Raw genomic sequence first — 18,898 nt, forward strand, 5'->3', positions numbered from 1 at the left:
CAGTCAATGAAAGAGAGAAATCAGGTATAAAGTTAGAATGAGTCACAAGGACACCTCTAGAGAAAGAGTTGGCATCCGGGGAGGTGAAGTGGGCTGAAATTCCTCTGCTGAATCTCGACAGCTCTGTCTCAGCCCAGCGGAGGGTGCCCATTCTTTTCCAAATGCCCAATTAAAAATGAATCATCAGAGAGCCAGTAACCAGTAAAATTCAGGTACGGCCACCTTGTCAGTTAGTTTCTTAAGTCCTATGACTTTTTTTTCTTTTACTCTTTGTTTCTTATTTTACTTGTCCACCTTCCCCTTTGCTCCTCTGCTTCTCCTTACCTGTCCACCCTCCATCTCTGTCCGCTTTCTTTTTTTTTTTTCATACCCTTACATCCCTCTGTTTTTCTACAACTATTTCACCTTGTCAACAGTGTCAGGCGGGCCCTTGCGGAGCCGAGAAGATTGAACCACAGATTGAACAATCTATTTCTGTAAGGATACATCAGTGTCAAACCACTCCGTCTCTCGTTGTCTGTATCGAACAGGCACACATGCTCAGTTATTTTGATTGAAACACTCCTCCTGGTGAATAGAGTCTGGGTTATATTTGGCAGAAACACTGTAACTGTAAAAAAAACAAACAACAAAAAAAACACCACTGTCAAAAGTGTGCGTGTTTGTTTGTGTGCATGTGTGTGTGTGAGATTTGGTATACACCGTTCCTTCTCAAAATGTTCCCTATCCTTCGATGTCAGACTGGCATTTGGTAAAATGGAAAAGAAAAAAATAGGAGCGAGAGAGAGAGAGAGAGAGAGAGAGAGAGAGAGAGAGAGAGAGAGAGAGAGAGAGAGAGAGAGAGAGAGAGAGAGAGAGAGAGAGAGAGAGAGAGAGAGAGAGAGAGAGAGAGAGAGAGCAAGAGAGAGGCGAGGCATCAGAGGCATGTACCTCCGCATAACAACCTTATTCTTTTCAGCTTTAAAAAAGAAAACAAACAAAAAAAAAAGTATTTTGCCTGGAAAACAAACTAACAGCAGAACTGAACGGGAGCTATTCAGTTGTTTTTGTTGTTGTTTTTCACAGCTGTTATCATGCCATATGCTGCGCAATTCATTTAGAGCCGGGATTCTTGGCTGAAAGCGTAAACATTTGGTAAGCCCAAGTGTTCTAATTTAAAACCGAGAGCCTGATTGGTGGGTTTTAATTGGGTGAGGTCAGGGGTGATGGGAGAATATCAGGCCAATCACAAAGAGATCGTGTTGGCATTGCAGTAGAGCTAATTTCATGTGGCAGATGGGGGTTGGCTTCAGTTATCAGGGACATCAGTGTGGACCTTCAGGTAGCATTTAGAAATGTGTCATATCAGTAGAAATCTCAACCTTAGACACAAACATGTCACAGACACTCACGGAAATTGATAATGGAAATCATTATGATGACAGGGACAGAAAGTTGAGAAGCATGACAACTCACCATAAACAATAACCGTGGCTGTAGTGCTTCGTCGTTTGGCCACAATGTTTTTAGCCACGCACGTGTAGTTGGCTGTGTCAGACAGACGCGCCTGTTTGATGATCAGATTGTGGTCAATGGTGATGTAGAAGTTTCTGTCCTCAGCTGGGTCAATTATCTCTTCATTTTTTAACCACTCCACCTGTGAGACAAAGGGAATAAAAAACAAGGTCATTAAAGGCTTTTTCCCCCCCGTAACATTCATTGATGCACCAAAGAGATTGCAAAAATTACGCCCGGCTGCAGGAAACATCTGTTTGTCATGTAAGTGCATTTTTCCAGCAAGATTTTTTTTTTTCTTTTGCTTCATGTGAAAAAGTCATGATGACATTAACTTTTTTATGAAGAACACTTGCACGCAGTATGTGCAGTGTGGGAGCAGGGCACTAATGTATGTTGTCGGGTGGAGGGTGGGTGTCCTTTCACATTGTGAAAATTCTGTCAATAGAATGTCACAAAAAAGCTATACTGTGTGTCTTCTATGGTATTTGCTTGTAATATTTCCTTATCACTAAATTAATAAGAAATAGAGTTGCAAATCAATATGCTAAAGTGAACTTTTCGTCATGATTCTGTCCACAAAAGCTTTGAGTGCATGGCACATTGAATCTTCAAAACAAATCAATTAACTAGTGTCCATATATTGACTGCCAAAATAATTTTATGATCTATAATTTGAGCAACTGAATCTATTATCCAAACTCTTCTCGAATCTTACAGTAACTCTTAAGAGTCACAGGTTGGAAATTCACAAGCAAATAAATGTAGATCACACGTCAGTATTCTTCTGAATACTCGTCTACACGGTGTGCACAATGTTCAACCCTTGGGTGGCAGCATAGAAAAGGAAGAGGCCCGAACATACGCTTTCGCAAAGGTACAACGGGTGAAGGGTAGGACAACGGGAAGTATCATATTTATGAGGCTAATCACATTTCCTGAGTGCTGTATTTACTGGTCCAAACCATCATAAATTCAGCCCGTCCAGGCTTTATGGCAGGCACATAAATGTCCAAGCAGTGTTGTTTAATTCAGGTTGTTTAATTTCCTCCTCCCTACACATTAGGAAATGGAAATCTCAGATGCGGAGAAAAGGAAATTCAGTGTTATTCTTCAGTTTACTGCCTGCGTTGAGTCGGCTGTCATTTTTCTCTCTCAGCTATTCCACCTGCCTCTCCCTCTGATCTTTAGAGATTCGGGGGTACTCTTTGGCCACGGGGCTCTCGGTAGCTCTGAATTCTCAATCTTAAGTGAGATGCTGTGTGACCTTTCAGTTTCCATTACAAAGTAAAGGTTATATAGAGGGAAAAAAGCAAAGCCAGACAAACAAAAAACATTTATATACAGTACAAGTGGCCGGGAAACAAGTTTCTCCTCGCTCTGTGGGTGCATGAACCAGTAGAGCTCTTTCTCTAGTAAATGCAAATCGTATTGTGAACAAAAACATCAGACAAAAAGGGATCTTTATTTATTCATGCATGGGACAGTCAGATGTGAGGTGCTCTGGTCAAAGGGAACAACACAAATCTTTTCACAACAACGCCAAGCCATTTTCTTCCTTTAATAGACTAAATATGACAAAGGAATAAAAATAAATAAACTTTTTTGAACGGAATCTTCAAAGCATATTGTCTCACACAGTTACTGATTCCTGGCCTGGAATTGCCTCTTTATGATCAAAGCACGAGGGAATACTAATGGTGCCTCAAAAGCCTAGAGGTCAGGTTTTATTGGTAGATAAAAACAAGTTAAATTTTCACGTTAAATTATGATCATCCCTCTGGGGCATATAAGTATGCGCTTTGTAAGTTTAATTTGTATTATACATGAACTTATATTTTTCCAACTTATCTTCATCAGTACTGAGGGGAAACTGTACTTTTCTTTCCATATTGTGGAGACTTGAAAAGGTATGACCAAGTCAGGTCCAGAAAGCGGAATCGCATTAACACACCAACTGAATACTCCCAATATCTTCTTTTGCACATTTTGTTTTGTTTCAAATGCAACATACTGGGTGAAGTAGTTGGTTTAAGGCTTCTTGTCTCTCCATGCTGTCACCATGTGGACTCGTCCGGAAGAAAGATGGAGGTATTTTTTAAGAAATACTTGAACTGTTGACTGGGAGCACTGTTGTGTAAAAGCACCATATCTTTGTTGGAGGTAAAACGAATGGTATTGCACATTTGTTTATATAGAAGCACATTAAGAAAGAAAAAGGCACTTTACACAATTGTTTAGTCAAGTATTGACTTCAATGCAGTACAATGTCATTATTCACACATGCAATTAATGGTGATTTAAAAAAATTAAAAAAAGTTATCCAAGAACATTAAAAAAAAATTCAATCCAAGTTCTGTGTGTGCATGAATGCATGTGAGGGAGGGAGAGAAAGAAAGAAAGAAAGAAAGAAAGAAAGAAAGAAAGAAAGAAAGAAAGAAAGAAAGAAAGAAAGAAAGAAAGAAAGAAAGAAGAACATTTCTATTCCCTTCTCGTTCCTTGTGTCTGTGAACAAAGCTCTAAGCAGGCTGGACACTAACTCACTCACAGAAGTGAAGCATTCTACGTGCACTGTTGAACTGCTTCAGTTGCATTATACAATTGTTTTGTTTTGCAACCCAGACCTCTGATTGGTTATTAGATTAGTCGTTAGACATATGGTTTGGTGCCGAAGTGTTTTTGCAACTGTACTTTTAGAATTTCTAACCTATGTTAGTTCCCTATTGAGCAGACGTAAAAGATTGTGCCTATCATTTATCATCCATGCATTATATGGCTTTTTACCTGGAGACACAGCATATTCATGATGAGTAGAATTCAGTAGAAGAAATTGCACAGCCTTCCACAGGAGTCCTGGGTTTTCATGTGCCCCCCTCAGGGAAATCATTTGCCCACTCCTGCTGTAGAGATACACACTAGTAGTTCGGACCCCCAGTTTATATAATGTAGATCAGGAAAGTGGCATGATGGATCAGGATGTTAATACTGTTTTGCTGTTTTAACATCTCACTTCTCTCTGCCTGTCGCAGCTTTTTTTTTTCTTTTTCATCACACTATTCTCCTCGGTCCTGCTGGTTTCATGCAATTTGTAAGGGATAACCACAAGCAAGAACCTTACAGATGCACCATCACTCAACAAAACCAATGAGAGCAAACATGTCTACCTTTTAGCAAATTCAACTCCCCTTCCAATTAACCTTTGCAGCCTTCTGCTTTCTAACTTGCCTACTTGGGTATTTTCTACCACTGTGCCAAACCGTAGACACACGCACACACACACAGACACACAGATAATTGCTTCAGTATATTAAAATATTTGCAATTAGCCATCAGAATAACGTCAAGCGTTGCTTCATTTAATTACATATCCTATGTATAAATCCGGCTTTATCGTATAGACAATAATGATTGTGTCATTTAGACAACAAATCAAAAGTGAGACAAAAAAACAAGTTGGAGTAATTATCTAATCAAAAAGTTTCTTTTATTACAGCACTATATGTATATTTATGTAATCAGTTTTCCATATAAACAAATGCACAACGTAGCTCATGCAGGCAGCTCGATAAATGACAAGATACAAAATAAATGCATGATATTTTCCCATCAACTCACAACGCTAGCGTCGCCTGTCTCTGGCAGCCTGTGAATGCTGGTTAGAAGCTCTTGTGTAATGATGAAAATGACTGAAAATTGCCGCAGTCTTTGATGATGTCTGAAGGTTGAATGATGTGTGCTCTGGTGGCTCCAGACAAAGAGACCACATGTGGTGGCTATACTACCACTGCCGCTGCATCATTAGACACAGCTGGTGTATGCTGGTGTGTGTGTGTGTGTGTGTGTGTGTGTGTGTGTGTGTGTGTGTGTGTGTGTGTGCGCGTGCATGTGTGTAGTTGGCCGATTGGATCAAGCCAACCCCCAGGGAGAATGTGTATTTGTTATTTTAACTCTCGCCCCCACATCACCTGTCCCTCTCGCTTTACTCACACACTGCTAGACACATGCACACACACCAAACCCTTAAAGCACCGGTTTATTGCTCTGGTGTAGATATGAAATAATGCCATTATACACTGCAGGGTAGCAAAGCTTTCCGGGTATGATCTCACACACACACACACACACACACACACACACACACACACACACACACACACACACACACACACACACACACACACACACACACACACACACACACACACACACACACACACACACACGCACGACATGAAGCTTTGCCCTACGTTTCAACTGTAACGAGACTTTTCAAAAAAGGTTCAATGAGAGTCCATTCCTCTGTTCTTGAGACGAAGAAATCAAGTGGCTTCTTTTTCAAAAGGATACAGGCTTTGTCTGATCAATTACACACTTGCTTTGTTCGTGTTTTCTCTCTGCTTGACCCATTGACTGACTTTAATTTGGCTACAGGTATCTTTCAAACAATGAGCCGCTGAATACTAGATAAAAGCAGATCTGTATTTCCTCAGTTGGGAATGATGCACTTGCTCCGAGCGATGGGTAATGCCAGGTATGCTGTGCAGTGATAAATTCAAAATGTAAATATGTCCATATGTCTTCTTACTTAAAGACAAATCAAAGCAGCAGGAGAGTTTAAAGCGTTGCACAATCCATTGAGATATGCATCATTCTTTGGCAGTGGAACAAAGGCTTGGTCGCATGCTGTGCAAGATGAAAGTAGGCCAAGATATAGAGATATATACTTCCATTTGTTGCACTGGAGAGTAGGAGAAAATGTTTTGAAAAGCAAAGCTTTGCCACATATCTGCTACTGAGAGCAGGAACATCACAGTCACACTGTGTCACAAAGAGAAATGCAGTATAAATCTTGCAAAAGCAAAACAAATGGCAGACCACAGAGCAAGAAGTAAGATAACAAAGCAAAGAATATCTATGACAAATGCTAAAATATGACATGCTTTGTAGAGCCACTACAAAGAGTCTCATATGGGAGTCGATAACAGCTCAGAGATACAGGGTCTATGGGTGGAATCTGACACTGAATCAAAACATTAATTTTTCAAAGCAGCTGAGGGTGTGAACGCACACACGTACGCACCAAAATCAAATCAGGGAAAGCAAGTTGTGAATATGTGTGCATGTACGCGTGTGCGTGCAATGGTATAAATTGTTCGTACAGTGACATCATAGGGAACGGTCATCTTTTTAGGGACACAGAGCGAGTTCTATCATAAGAAGCATCGTATTCTTAAGGAAGAAACACGTTAGATTAAAAGTTAAGATAAAATTGAGGTTTAGGATAGTAGCAGTAACGGTGGATGCTGAAGCTTATCGGCTCGGGACGAGTGTACGCCAATGTAATGTCTCCTGAAAGTAATAAAATAAACAAAAAGTGTGTTCGTGCATACGGGTGACTCACCGAAGTGCTAATATGTATGTTCGTCACAGAGGATTATCCTTTTGATTAGCTATATTAACTGGATCCCTATAAGACCACAGATGAGTGGGTTAAAGAGCTCTCATCATGATTACTCCACCTCCGTGTGGGAGGGACAGAGTGTGTGCCGCGGTTCCACGTTTTAATCATCCCAACCCCTCACCACCTGCTCCAGGAAGACTTGTCATCTCATTTCATTGTGAAGAGAGACGGGCGCGCTGGACATCGGAGGACACCGAGGTAAACGGGGAATTCACGGCAAACATGGAGCATTGTCGTTTGAGACAACCAACCAAAGGAGAAAAGTGCACATGTACGCCTCCATTATGGTTAGATTCAATTTTAGCTTTGTGAATCATGTTGGCACATCTCGCTTTGAATCATCCTCAGAATTAGTTTGAGGAAGGGAAGATGTGCCAAACCTCTGAGTAATCTAACTCATGATGAAAATGCAGTATTTCAGTTTGTGTGACGATGCTGCCCATCACCTCAAAATGATCTTACATGCCATCTATGTGTGTATATGTGTGTAAATAACTGGGTATATGTAGATAAATTCAAATTAGTTCAATTGAACTTTGATTGTCCAGACATATGTATCATCTCAAATTACTGAAAAGTATTAAAAACATCAATGTCTAAGAATCCTGAGAAAATAAGGTATTTCCAGAGTGCACAATATTGTCAAGATAATCTTAGGACAACAATGTTTCTGTTGTACTACATTTTCACCAACCCATCTTCATTACCACTTGATCCAGTCTCAGCTTGCGGAGTACTAAAATGTGTGACATTTGAGAGGCAAAAGCAGTGTTCTGAAAGCCAACATGAGTTTTTTCATATTAGTTTCTACTTTGTGACAGGCCTGTCCAAAAAACCCGCCCCAAAAAAACAGAAAATGTTGAAACTTTCTTTCATCAAAGACGGATGGCGTACTTTATCTTCCTTGAATTTGCATGAATCACATGGATAACAAATCTTAACTGTGCCATAAATGTCTACATGACTCGATATCCGACGCTGGAGCTTAAATATTGTGCAAACTTGCACAGAAGTCAGTCAGTCAGATTTGCCTGCCAGCATCTTTTAATGTCAAACTTGCATGACATCCACTCAGCCTGAACAAACTAACCAAATTGCTTGTTGCACAGGTTGACAAAATGCCTGGCTGACATTTAAATAAGTTGCCTTTAATTCTCTATACAACCTCAGTAACTGTGATCGTCCTTATCACTATTGCATGCAGATGTTTATGAATATCTTCAGAAAGGCAAACACGAGTCCATCTGTCTCAGTGTCCTTTTTCACTCAACCCACAAACAGCGAACACACACAAGCAGAGGTGCACACTGACTCATTACAGCCAGATGTGCCACTCTTATTATTATTGGCTCTGACTGGCTTCTATAGAGCCATCATGGTAATTACCATGCTTGTTTCCATTATCAAACACTCACACATGCTCACACAGACATATCAACAAAGCTGTACACACAGGAAACAACATGCCAGCCCCGTCCTCAAGAGCCAAATGAGCACAGTCAGCAGAAATCAAGAGGGCTGAGATAAACAAACAAGGAGAGGAAGAGGCCATTAGAAAGAGAAAGGGAGAGAAAAAGACGTTGGGTCCAGATGTAAGGGGATCAGAGGAAGACAAAGAGGTGATGAGAGAGAGAGAGAGAGAGAGAGAGAGAGAGAGAGAGAGAGAGAGAGAGAGAGAGGGGGGAGAGAATGAGAGATTTGCTTTGGCAGAGCAGACGTCCATCTTTCTCTCCTGCTGCCATCAGCTTTCTTGACACAAACTCAGACAATTGACGATAACTGTCTGTGTGTGTTTATCAGTGAATAATACTAACAGATGCCTCTGACACACACACACACACACACACACACACACACACACACACACACACACACACACACACACACACACACACACACACACACACACACACGCACACACACGCACCACTTGTGTCCTGATGTGTAGCTAAGTAGAATAGTAATCAAGCTATTCATTAGTGTAGTAACAAAGGCCATTACTGGCTAATCAACAATCTTCAAACTTAATCGAGGAAAGCTAATAGAAATTTAATCCAAGAATGCATTTGAATGTGTGTGTGTGTGTGTGTGTGTGTGTGTGTGTGTGTGTGTGTGTGTGTGTGTGTGTGTGTGTGTGTGTGTGTGTGTGTGTGTGTGTGTGTGTGTGTGTGTGTGTGTGTGTGTGTGTGTGTATGTGCATGTATGTGTTCATGTTAGACAAAACAATTAGGTCATAGTGATAACATAGTGATAAGATGAACAAAAGGACTTTGTTTTAAACAATTGCAGGAGAGCATCTGGGTTTTTTTATTTATTTATTTGATAAAATAAACACCTGGTTCTCTGTATATGAATGTATAAGGATTTTGGCTCTAAACAAAATATGATCCGTGTATATTACACAATTGTACATGGTCCCATGACCGTTGTAGCAGTGGCAGTAGTAGTAGTATTGGCAATAAAAGTTAAAACAATTGTTGTTGATTAGTAGATTGGCTTATCACATTTTAAAGTAAAAGAGCAGCAGGGATGATTGTATATCATAGTCCTTGAGTTTTGCCTCTCAGGACCGACTATACAGCTTTCATACACTTACTAACTTCCAATGTAAAGTCATCCTTCATTTCCTTCTGTCCTTATAATTAGAAATGTGTAATATATATATATATATATATATATATATATACACTCCAGCTCTGCTGCATTCCCGTAACATTTGGCCTCTTTGTTCTTACTGTAAATGCATCTTTCATACTGGAGTCACATATAATCTTCCTGTTTTTTCTGTCTTTACAAAATAGCTGTCCTCACAAAATAAAGTAACCCTTGTTTTGGTGTGTGTGTGTGTGTGTGTGTGTGTGTGTGTGTGTGTGTGTGTGTGTGTGTACAGTACTGTAATTTGCAAGACAAAAAATGGCAGCCATTGATTTGGAAAAACAAGCTGAAGGAAACTTGTGCGGAGCAGATATCACTCCTCCTACCTCACAAATGTAACAAGCATGAAGCCTGTGACCTTATTGCTCTCTCAACTTTAAGCAGCGCACTTCACCCCCACCTCTGCTTTTCCTCAATCACCACCTTTCACCAGAACTGTCTGTTGTTTTAACTACATGCAAATGCTGCAAATGAATGTGCAAACGCTCATGAAGGAAGGTCCCTGTTTGACAACTTTGTTTTGCACACTGTGTTTTTATAGTTCACGTGAGATGTTTATGATATACAGGACTGTATTTATGTATGGGGAGTGTGTACTTACACTAAAATATCAGAGAATAATGTGATCCCCTGAGTAAGTGAAATTCTAGCTCGTTAAGTTTGAGTCCATACACAACACGTTGTGTACATTCACCCAACATACAGATGCAGGGTTAAGACCCACAAACGTTTGGGTTTTAATCAGTGATTAGCCTAAAGTGTAAGAACACTGCCGGTGATACTATAATATGACCAGACATGAGCAGATAAGAAAACCTATAAAAGCAAGAGATGGCGTGTCAGAAAAAAAAAAGATATGGCATTAATATAGCTCTAAGACATTGATCATTGTCCAGGCTTTGTCTGTAGCAGTGTCAGCATCCATGCAGTTCGAAACAGTTGTTAATAATGACCTTCCCACTGAAGTACATTGATTGTGTGATGCGTGATTTTCGGTATCCCACAGTATATCTGTGCCGTGGCTTAATTGGCCACATGTCCTGGTGTTTCTGTCTGCATTCCCACCACACTTGGGAGGTGATTAGGACAATCCTGCTGCCCACTGCTACTATAGGGAATTTGCTCCAGCCCCCAACCTCACAGTACAATACATGCCAGGACTGCCCACACAATGGGGCAGGCTGTGCAGGTTAATAGAAGGGTCACGTGTGCATGCACATATATTGCTTGAGTGTGTGTGTGTGGTGTGCATGTGTCTGTTAATACCAATGTGTCATGCCAACATGGGATTTCAAAAACTCTGACAACTTAATTAACTAGATCCAGGGAAGAGACATAATGCCCTAATTAACCAAACTGACATAACTAGGCCGCCATCAACAACCACCCCACACTTTTATTGAAGAAGACACCTTTGATAAAAAAATTAAATACAATAAAATAACTGCTATTTGTTTCAGTTATTTGCTCTTTAAATACCTTACTGTGTATTTATTCTTTCAGTGATTTTATTTTATTATTAAATCAATTTATTTATTAAACTGATTTTGTTTAACATTTTATGCATTTAATATTCTGCAGATCTTTTTGTGTATATACCTGTATGCATAATATCAATATGTGTAATATGTTCCTTAATTCCACTTAATCACAATGAAAGATGCAATACAAATAAACAATGATTAATTGATGCTGTTTAAAAACCTATACATGACTGCTGGTGTATTGGTTTTACCACAGAGATAGAAGGTTTGCATATCCTCCCTGTGTGTCTGTTGGTATTCTCTGTATTCCTGTTTCCTCCCACAGAGCAAAAACATGCGAATGAGGCTGACTGGCGATTCAAAAATATCCTGTGTGGATCTGAATATGTGTGACTGTCCGTCTTTCCGTGTTTCACTGCGGTGGACTGACAACCTGTCCATTGTGTAGCCTGCCCATCCCCATTCCTTCAACTGGGATTGTCTCCAGTAACCCCTAAGATAAAACAGTATAGAAAATAAATGAAAAGACAGATACAAGGTTTATCTACCTGATATTGGCTGTTGCAAAACATTTTAGACTCGGTGAACGACGTAAAGTGAAATAAGTATTACCCATAATTCAGCATATTTTTATGTATTTATATAATTTGGCAAACTGTGAATGAATGAATATGTGGGCAAGATCAAATAATTATCAAAGGGTTCATCTGTAAAAAGAAGCTGAACTTAGTGGAAAATCTCTCAAGAGAGATATGCCACCAGGAGAAGTGGCTGGCATCGAGAAGGAAGGACATATATGAAAGGGAAAACTCCCTAAAGTACAGTGCAGTGAGGACCAGCAGAGTACTCTCCAAGGTGTCCCCCACAGACAGAACTGGGACACAACAGGACACCCAGTTGGACTGGGACAGGCCTGCCGAGCGCTATTTATAACCTCCTACTCCACTGCACCTTGATACACTTTCAGTGGATGATGCATTGCATGCATATATGAACACATGATACATGCAGCTTGTGTTACTGAGCTGTGCTTCTGAATGTGAAATTAAACATTGCATGTTTGCATTTGTTCAAAACAAGCACCTGCACACACACACACACACACACACACACACACACACACACACACACACACACACACACACACACACACACACACACACACACACACACACACCCAATGACACTACATTCTGAAAAATAATATAGCTGGAAAGAGGATAGCTCACTTTGAACAATGCAGCTTCACAAATCTAACAAGTGAGGTAACAAAAGGGGAACAAGTACACGCAGGTGAAATGAAGGAGGGGAGAGACAGTCGAGGAGAGGCAAAAAAAGGAAGTTGCTCAGCACTAAAGGAGGTCACAGATGTGCTGAACAGAAAGCTTGCATTGCCTCCTCGAGAGTACACACACACACACACACACACACACACACACACACACACACACACACACACACCTCTGAGATTTAACACAGGTGCTGATGCTTCACAGTGATCTATTAGACTCACGCTCTCATGTCAACATTGAAGAGTGGAGAGAGACAGAGAGGAGAAAAGATGGATGAGGAACAATGTCAAGAGAGGGTTGGGTAAAGAAAAGGTATTTCCACGGCAACGGTGAAAGAGGGAGAGATGGCGAGTTAGGGACGCAGTGATTATGGCGGAGGAGGACGAGGAAACAGGGAGTGGAGGTGAAGAGCGGATACCTGTGGGTCATCCATTAAGCTAAGCTGACAATGTCAACAAATGGGCAGAGCAAGCAGGAGAGGGAGCCCATGGAGGTTGAAAAAGAGAGAGTGCAAAGGAATAAAAAAGGACAAACGAATAGGTAATGAGTAGGTAAGGGACACTAAGGGAGAGGCAGAGCGATTTGGAATTTCCATAGTGTGTGAACAATTAGGGAAAGAAAGATGAGGAGAACCGGAAAGAGTCTGAGGTGCTGATTGTGGAGAAAGGAGAGTCCAGAGACTAGCTGGAGAAGATATACTGAGGTAATCCATTAGGCCCAACACTTGGGAAAACAGAAGCAGGGAAGGGAAAGTCATGTGAGGAATGCGGGGGAGGGGAAAAAGACAGGGGGAAGTTTGCGAGGATAATATTTTATCTAAGAATCCATGTGTCAGAGGTGTGTGTAAGTGTGTATGAGTGTATAAAATCCACCAAGAATCCCAGATTCTGTTAGTCTTCCAAACCTTTTTCACTAAGAGGTGGAGAAAGCCATTTAATAGATGTAGACAATTGACAGGCTGGCAACAAATGCAGGTAGGTGATGATGAGTGCTAGGTAAATAAAAGACCCCCCCCCCCCAAAAAAAAAAGAGAAACGTTGAGGGTGAAAATGAAAACCACCAAAGAAAAGAAAAAAATAAGACAATCCTGGTTCAACTAGGAAAACTGTGATAGATAATAATGAAGTGTATACGTCAGATTAGTCTTTATTACCACAGTATCAAGCAAGGACCGTCTCATAGTGAAAAGGTTGTGGGTTCAAATCGGAGCCCCGGCCCTAATGGGAGGAGTCTGCGAGTTATCTTTTTGTATATGTGTCTTTTCTCCAGATGCTCCAGTTTCCTGCCGCAGAACCAAAACATATACAAATGAGGTAAATTCTACACCCTGTATTGCCGGTAGGATTTACTGTGAATGATGTCTGTCTCTCTGTTTGCCCTATGATGGACTGCTGACCTGTACAGGGTACACCCTGTATTTTCCCAAAGACCGCTGGGAGTGGCTCCAGCATCCCGCCATCCTGAAAATAATAATTTTGTCTTCTTTAACTTGTAGAGTGGAATTTTACCACTTGAGCAGTCTCAACACGCTTCACATGATCAGTTCACTCATTCATTCTAACCAATCATTGGTTTAGTGGCTTACTGAAGGACACTTCAACACAGGGACATTGTGAGATGGCGGATGGATCTACCAGCCTTGGAATTGGAAGACAGCCTGCTGTAGCAATGGAGTCCAAGCAACTCAGTGAATGGATGAATCGGTTGTATGTATCCAGTAGTTGGCACAGTTTTGACATTCATGTATACCAAACTACTAATAAGTAAACTATATAGAAGAAATCACATCAGACACAAGTCATTATTCAAGTTTTTTTTTTCCTCCCTAAATCTACCCTGAGGAAGAAGTAACTTTCCTATTTTACTCTGAAGACAGAAAAATAGAATTGCCACATCAGGGAATGATAAACGGCTGGTCTGAATCTGGGCTCTGAATATATTCCATTATAGATCAGTATAGATATACCTAATGTGATGCCTGAGGTTTGTTATGAAATGAGAGTTAAGAAGAGAGCTTAGCGGTGAGATCCGAGTAGGACATGGGGAACAGGACCCAGTGCCCATGGAGAAAGGACATTTTCCAAATGTGTCAGTAGTACAAGGCTAAACTCATCAGGTTTGTTTAGTGCGTACATCATTTAAAGAACATTTTAAAAAACACTGGGATGCTTCACCAGATTACTACATCTGCTAATTACAAGTTGATAAGAAAAACTGAAAACTAGAAACTACAAGAGTAGAAGTGAAGTAGCTAGCAAACTGAAGGAAGATTAAAAAGAAAAACACCCTGTATGGGGACTGTGATGGCAGCAGCGACTGCAGCTGAAGGCAAGGGAGGATACCACAAAGATGACAGTTTGGGGTGAGAGTGTTAGGGGATGGAAAGTTGAAATGAGACCCTGGGCTCAAATCATTAGAGGAAGAAGCAAGACGAAAAACATCCAAATCCACTCAACAGCTCAGATATGTCAAGGGAACATTTCCCCCAAACAGATGCTGACCTAGTAACAGCTGGAATCAGAATCAACACCTCAAATACCACCGGGGAAAAGTTCAAAAGAGAAACATTTTCAACTCATGATAGAAGAGCTGAAAGTTGGGAAAATGAAAAGATTAAACTTGTTCTTTCCTCAGTTCTAATATAGCATGCTGTACTTTTTGTTCTTGCCTTATTAAAGAGAAACCAAAATGTCAGAGGCGGCATCGGTTCTGCTGTAATGTCTGCTGCATGCATACTTAGTTTGTCTAATAAAAAGGCACAAATTAAGATATCGCAGTTGAACAATTAATATATAATGATCCTTAATATTATCTCAATAATGAATAATTTACAATCTTATGGCATTTGTTGGCAGATTCATCAATGCTGTGTTTCTTACATTTCTTTTATTTTAAATAAGTGGAGGATCAAACTCCCATTGATAACGTACTAAAAGCCAAAATATTCTTATGTCCCTTTGGAAAAAAAATGAAATAATACATTTTGCAGTCAGAGTAACTGCCCTTACGAGCTTTTATGTAGTTTCCTCAAGTATTTTAAAGACGGAGTGCTTCCTAACTGACTTTTCCCGGTTGCTGTGAATCAGTGCTGAAATGACTGACAGGCTGTTAAATTATAGAGCAGCCGTGTGCATGGCTATGGGTCAGTGCGGTAAAAGTGTTGAAGCTCTGTGTATCTGCGTCCCTGCTGCTTTCTTTATTTCTCTGGACAGTGATGTATTTTGCCTTTCCTGCCAAAGCCCACAGTTTACTAAGTACTTTAACATCACTAATGACAACAACAGAAGGTGCAGCGAGGGCGAGGGAAAGAGGGGTGAAAGGCAAGGGACGTAAACAGGACGAGACAAAGAGAATGAAATGCAGAAGACAGAAATGGAGGGGCTGAAATGAGAGTGTGTGTGAGACAAATCACAAGATTCTGTTAAAGAACGGTGAAGCGGTTTCAGTGCACACCTGTGATGTCTGACTCACCCCAAAATGAATGCTTTTCCAGCATTTTCTGCCATCGACAAAACAACCTGACCTGATTATTATGAGTGGAAATACTTACGGCAAATAATCATATAAAGGAAAAAAAAAAAAAGAGAGAGAGAGCGATTTCTTGGAAACATGCAAATAATGAAATAAATGTTGTGTAATATAATAAAACTCGTTCGGGTCAGAGGCTTCAAGAAGACAGCATATTTACAATTTTTTCTCATTGTCAAGATAATTTCACTTCCATGCAGCACAAAACAGTATCTCCTTAGTTGTTTCACCTGCTTCGTGTAACTGGGAAATACCTCCTGTCGACTTCAAAGTCTTCATTTATTTTAGCGTAAGTGTGATTTAAGCATAATGTGTGGTCGAGGAAGGATTCAGGAGATTTGGACATTATTCTCCGCTGCCTAATGTTGTTGGGTTTTATATACATGCACAGTTAATGTTATATCAATACTATAGGTCGGAAGATAACCAGACAGTACTTTCATAACACACCTTGCACACGCGTGTGTGCGTGTGTGTGTGTGTGTGTGTGTGTGTGTGTGTGTGTGTGTGTGTGTGTGTGTGCGTGTGTGCGTGTGTGCGTGCGTGCGTGTGTACATGTCAAAGCTGATTCACTGTACGGGGTAGGAGTGCTGATGACACTCCATAATCATTAAAGCATGAAGAGGCTCTGAGCTGATTGGGGGCATGCTAATCCTTTTTAATTGACTCTCCAGCTCTCCAGTGTTATTAAAACCACCAAATAACAAAATCAGCTTTGCTTTATGAGCATGGTCAGCTGAACTAATAGAGACCTCCCTGTTTGTGTTGTCTTTTTTTGTCGGTGGTTGTACTTTACCATGAGGGATGGGCATGGTAAACAAAGAATAAACAAAGCATGAGCATGACCAGCATGACCAACATAAATATTTTCTACATGCAAGTTTGCACATTCTGAAGGGATGCATGCGTACATTTTTGGGGGGCAGTGATGGCATAGATGTGAGGGAAATACTAGAAATTCACAGCCAATGGGTCATCGATATGGGTCTCTGAAGAAAGGCCGTTCAACCCTCAACTGCTCATGTTGCATCAAGAAGGAGATGCAGATCATCCCTTCGACCTCGGAAGAGAAAAAGCTGAAACATGTTCTATCTGTCTCACGTACATCATCTATTTTCACGACAGTATATGGAAATTTGAGTTTGGACATTAAAAAAAATGCCAATTATTATCTGATCCATATCACAGCTCTTTATACAACATTCTGCTCTGTGCATTGAGCAAGCAGAGCCCTTTTTTTCTTAAGAAAATAAATAATTAAAAACAACAGATGCCATTCTGTCTTTATGGTGTCCTAAAGAACGACAGGAGCATTTTTTATTCTGTAAGTACTACACCTCAGTGTCTGCATGGTCACATTTAAGCAGCCTACACTCATACATGTATACCTTCGATAGAATTCTATCTCTGAAATCAGCTAATACCACTCATGTCAGACTGTTTGATAACCTAATGTTTCAGTTGAACTATGGGCTGTGAGCAGCATCAGCAGTAATACAGTTCAGCCAAGAAATGTCATTTTAAGTGATTTCACACCGCCGAACATATTAAATAGCAAGACAAGACGACTGCATCAGAGTAATAATGACATTAACAATCAGATAACAGAGGATCACATTTATTTTTAAACATTCCCTCTGAGGCAAAGTGATTACACGGTCACTGTCTGACACTGTTCTGTTATCATCACTGTCAAATTTATTTAAAAAGAAATGTAATATTCACACTGACAACGACCTCCTTCAGCAACACACTGAAGGCTACTTGAATGGATAGTGATGTAAGTGAAAGGCAATTAATTGGTAGCAATTATTCAAAGGCCTGGCTTATTAAACTTTTTCAGTCTCGGTCCCAAATGAAGAATTTACTGTCCCAATTGCTTTAGTAGTTAAGTATATAAAATTATCTCACATCTCTTGCAAGAGCAGAAGGACTGAGAACTACTTTAAGTGCTAAATTACTTTTTGATTATTATTCTATGTTCAAATTATTACAATAATACACTGTGAATGAAATGCATGGGAATGGCTCGCAGATTTATGTGCACAACTTACAATTTTAAAGTTTTATGTGCTCGAGAAAAAAGAGACTTACAAGGTCTAACAACTTATAAAACTTGACAGAACAGAACAGAGTTTTGTTACTTGACACCGTTGCAGTCTGTGTCAAAACAGGGTGTTCATTCATCCATGACAACACTGTCAGGATTGCCGAGGGCAGCACGGGTTGCTGTCTGACAATGCAGCACACTCTACACTGTCATGTCGCCATCAATCCACGGCTTTGTCTCCAACTATGTCAAGAAAGACAAGGGGCATGAGCAAGACTGAGAGACTGCGAGAGACAGTGGGAGAGACGGCGTGAAAAGAATATCACAGGGGAGAGACGCGCATTAGCAAACACTATGAGGAGAAATTAGGAATGCAGGTGAAGGAACTGAGACGGAATACCAAAAAGGGACTGACATAAATGGGAAATAGATGAAATAAGAAGCGTGAAAAGGCTTCCTTGAGGATATGAGAAATGAGGAGGAAACATTAAAAGAAAAAAAAAGAAAAGAAAAAAGTTAAAAACACAAGTATAGGTCAGCATTTCAACACCACTCCACTGGAAGGGGGACATTAAAAAGAGTTAATTGCAAAGGTGGGCAGTCCTATATGTCTTTGCCAAAGCTTTTGAACAGGTAATGAAAGGGGGGAGAGAGAAGGTTTTCTCATATGAAGGGGAGGGATATGAGGGGGGGGGGGAGCTACACAAACACCTTCATTATCTCCTTCGCTCATACTTCTGAGTCAAGCACCCACTCAACCCTCTACGTGCCGAGCACACAAAAGAACAAAGCCCCAATTTCAAAAAAGACTCAAAGCTCAGACCACAGAGAAGTTAAACACATGATCACTGGCCTGCAAACTTCCTGTCCGCCCTGTGTCGGCGAGAAAATAAAGCACTTTGAGTTGTCAGCTTCGAAACAAAATACAGAACGA

The 18,898-nt window shown here is 40.4% G+C and overlaps 1 protein-coding gene across 2 annotated transcripts in view; it reads right to left on the reverse strand.

Moving 5' to 3' along the window:
• The window catches only part of LOC308112571 (netrin receptor UNC5C-like), a 189,367-nt gene that overhangs the window by 38,344 nt on the left and 132,125 nt on the right, over window positions 1-18,898 (reverse strand). For both annotated transcript variants that reach the window (XM_080468212.1, XM_080468211.1), the window contains exon 5: window positions 1,456-1,636. In XM_080468212.1, coding sequence (XP_080324338.1) covers window positions 1,456-1,636 — 181 coding nt within the window. The remainder of the gene's footprint in view (window positions 1-1,455; window positions 1,637-18,898) is intronic.

This window comes from Lipophrys pholis (genome assembly GCF_963383615.2).
Source record: "Lipophrys pholis genome assembly, chromosome: 7".
NCBI lineage: Eukaryota > Metazoa > Chordata > Actinopteri > Blenniiformes > Blenniidae > Lipophrys > Lipophrys pholis.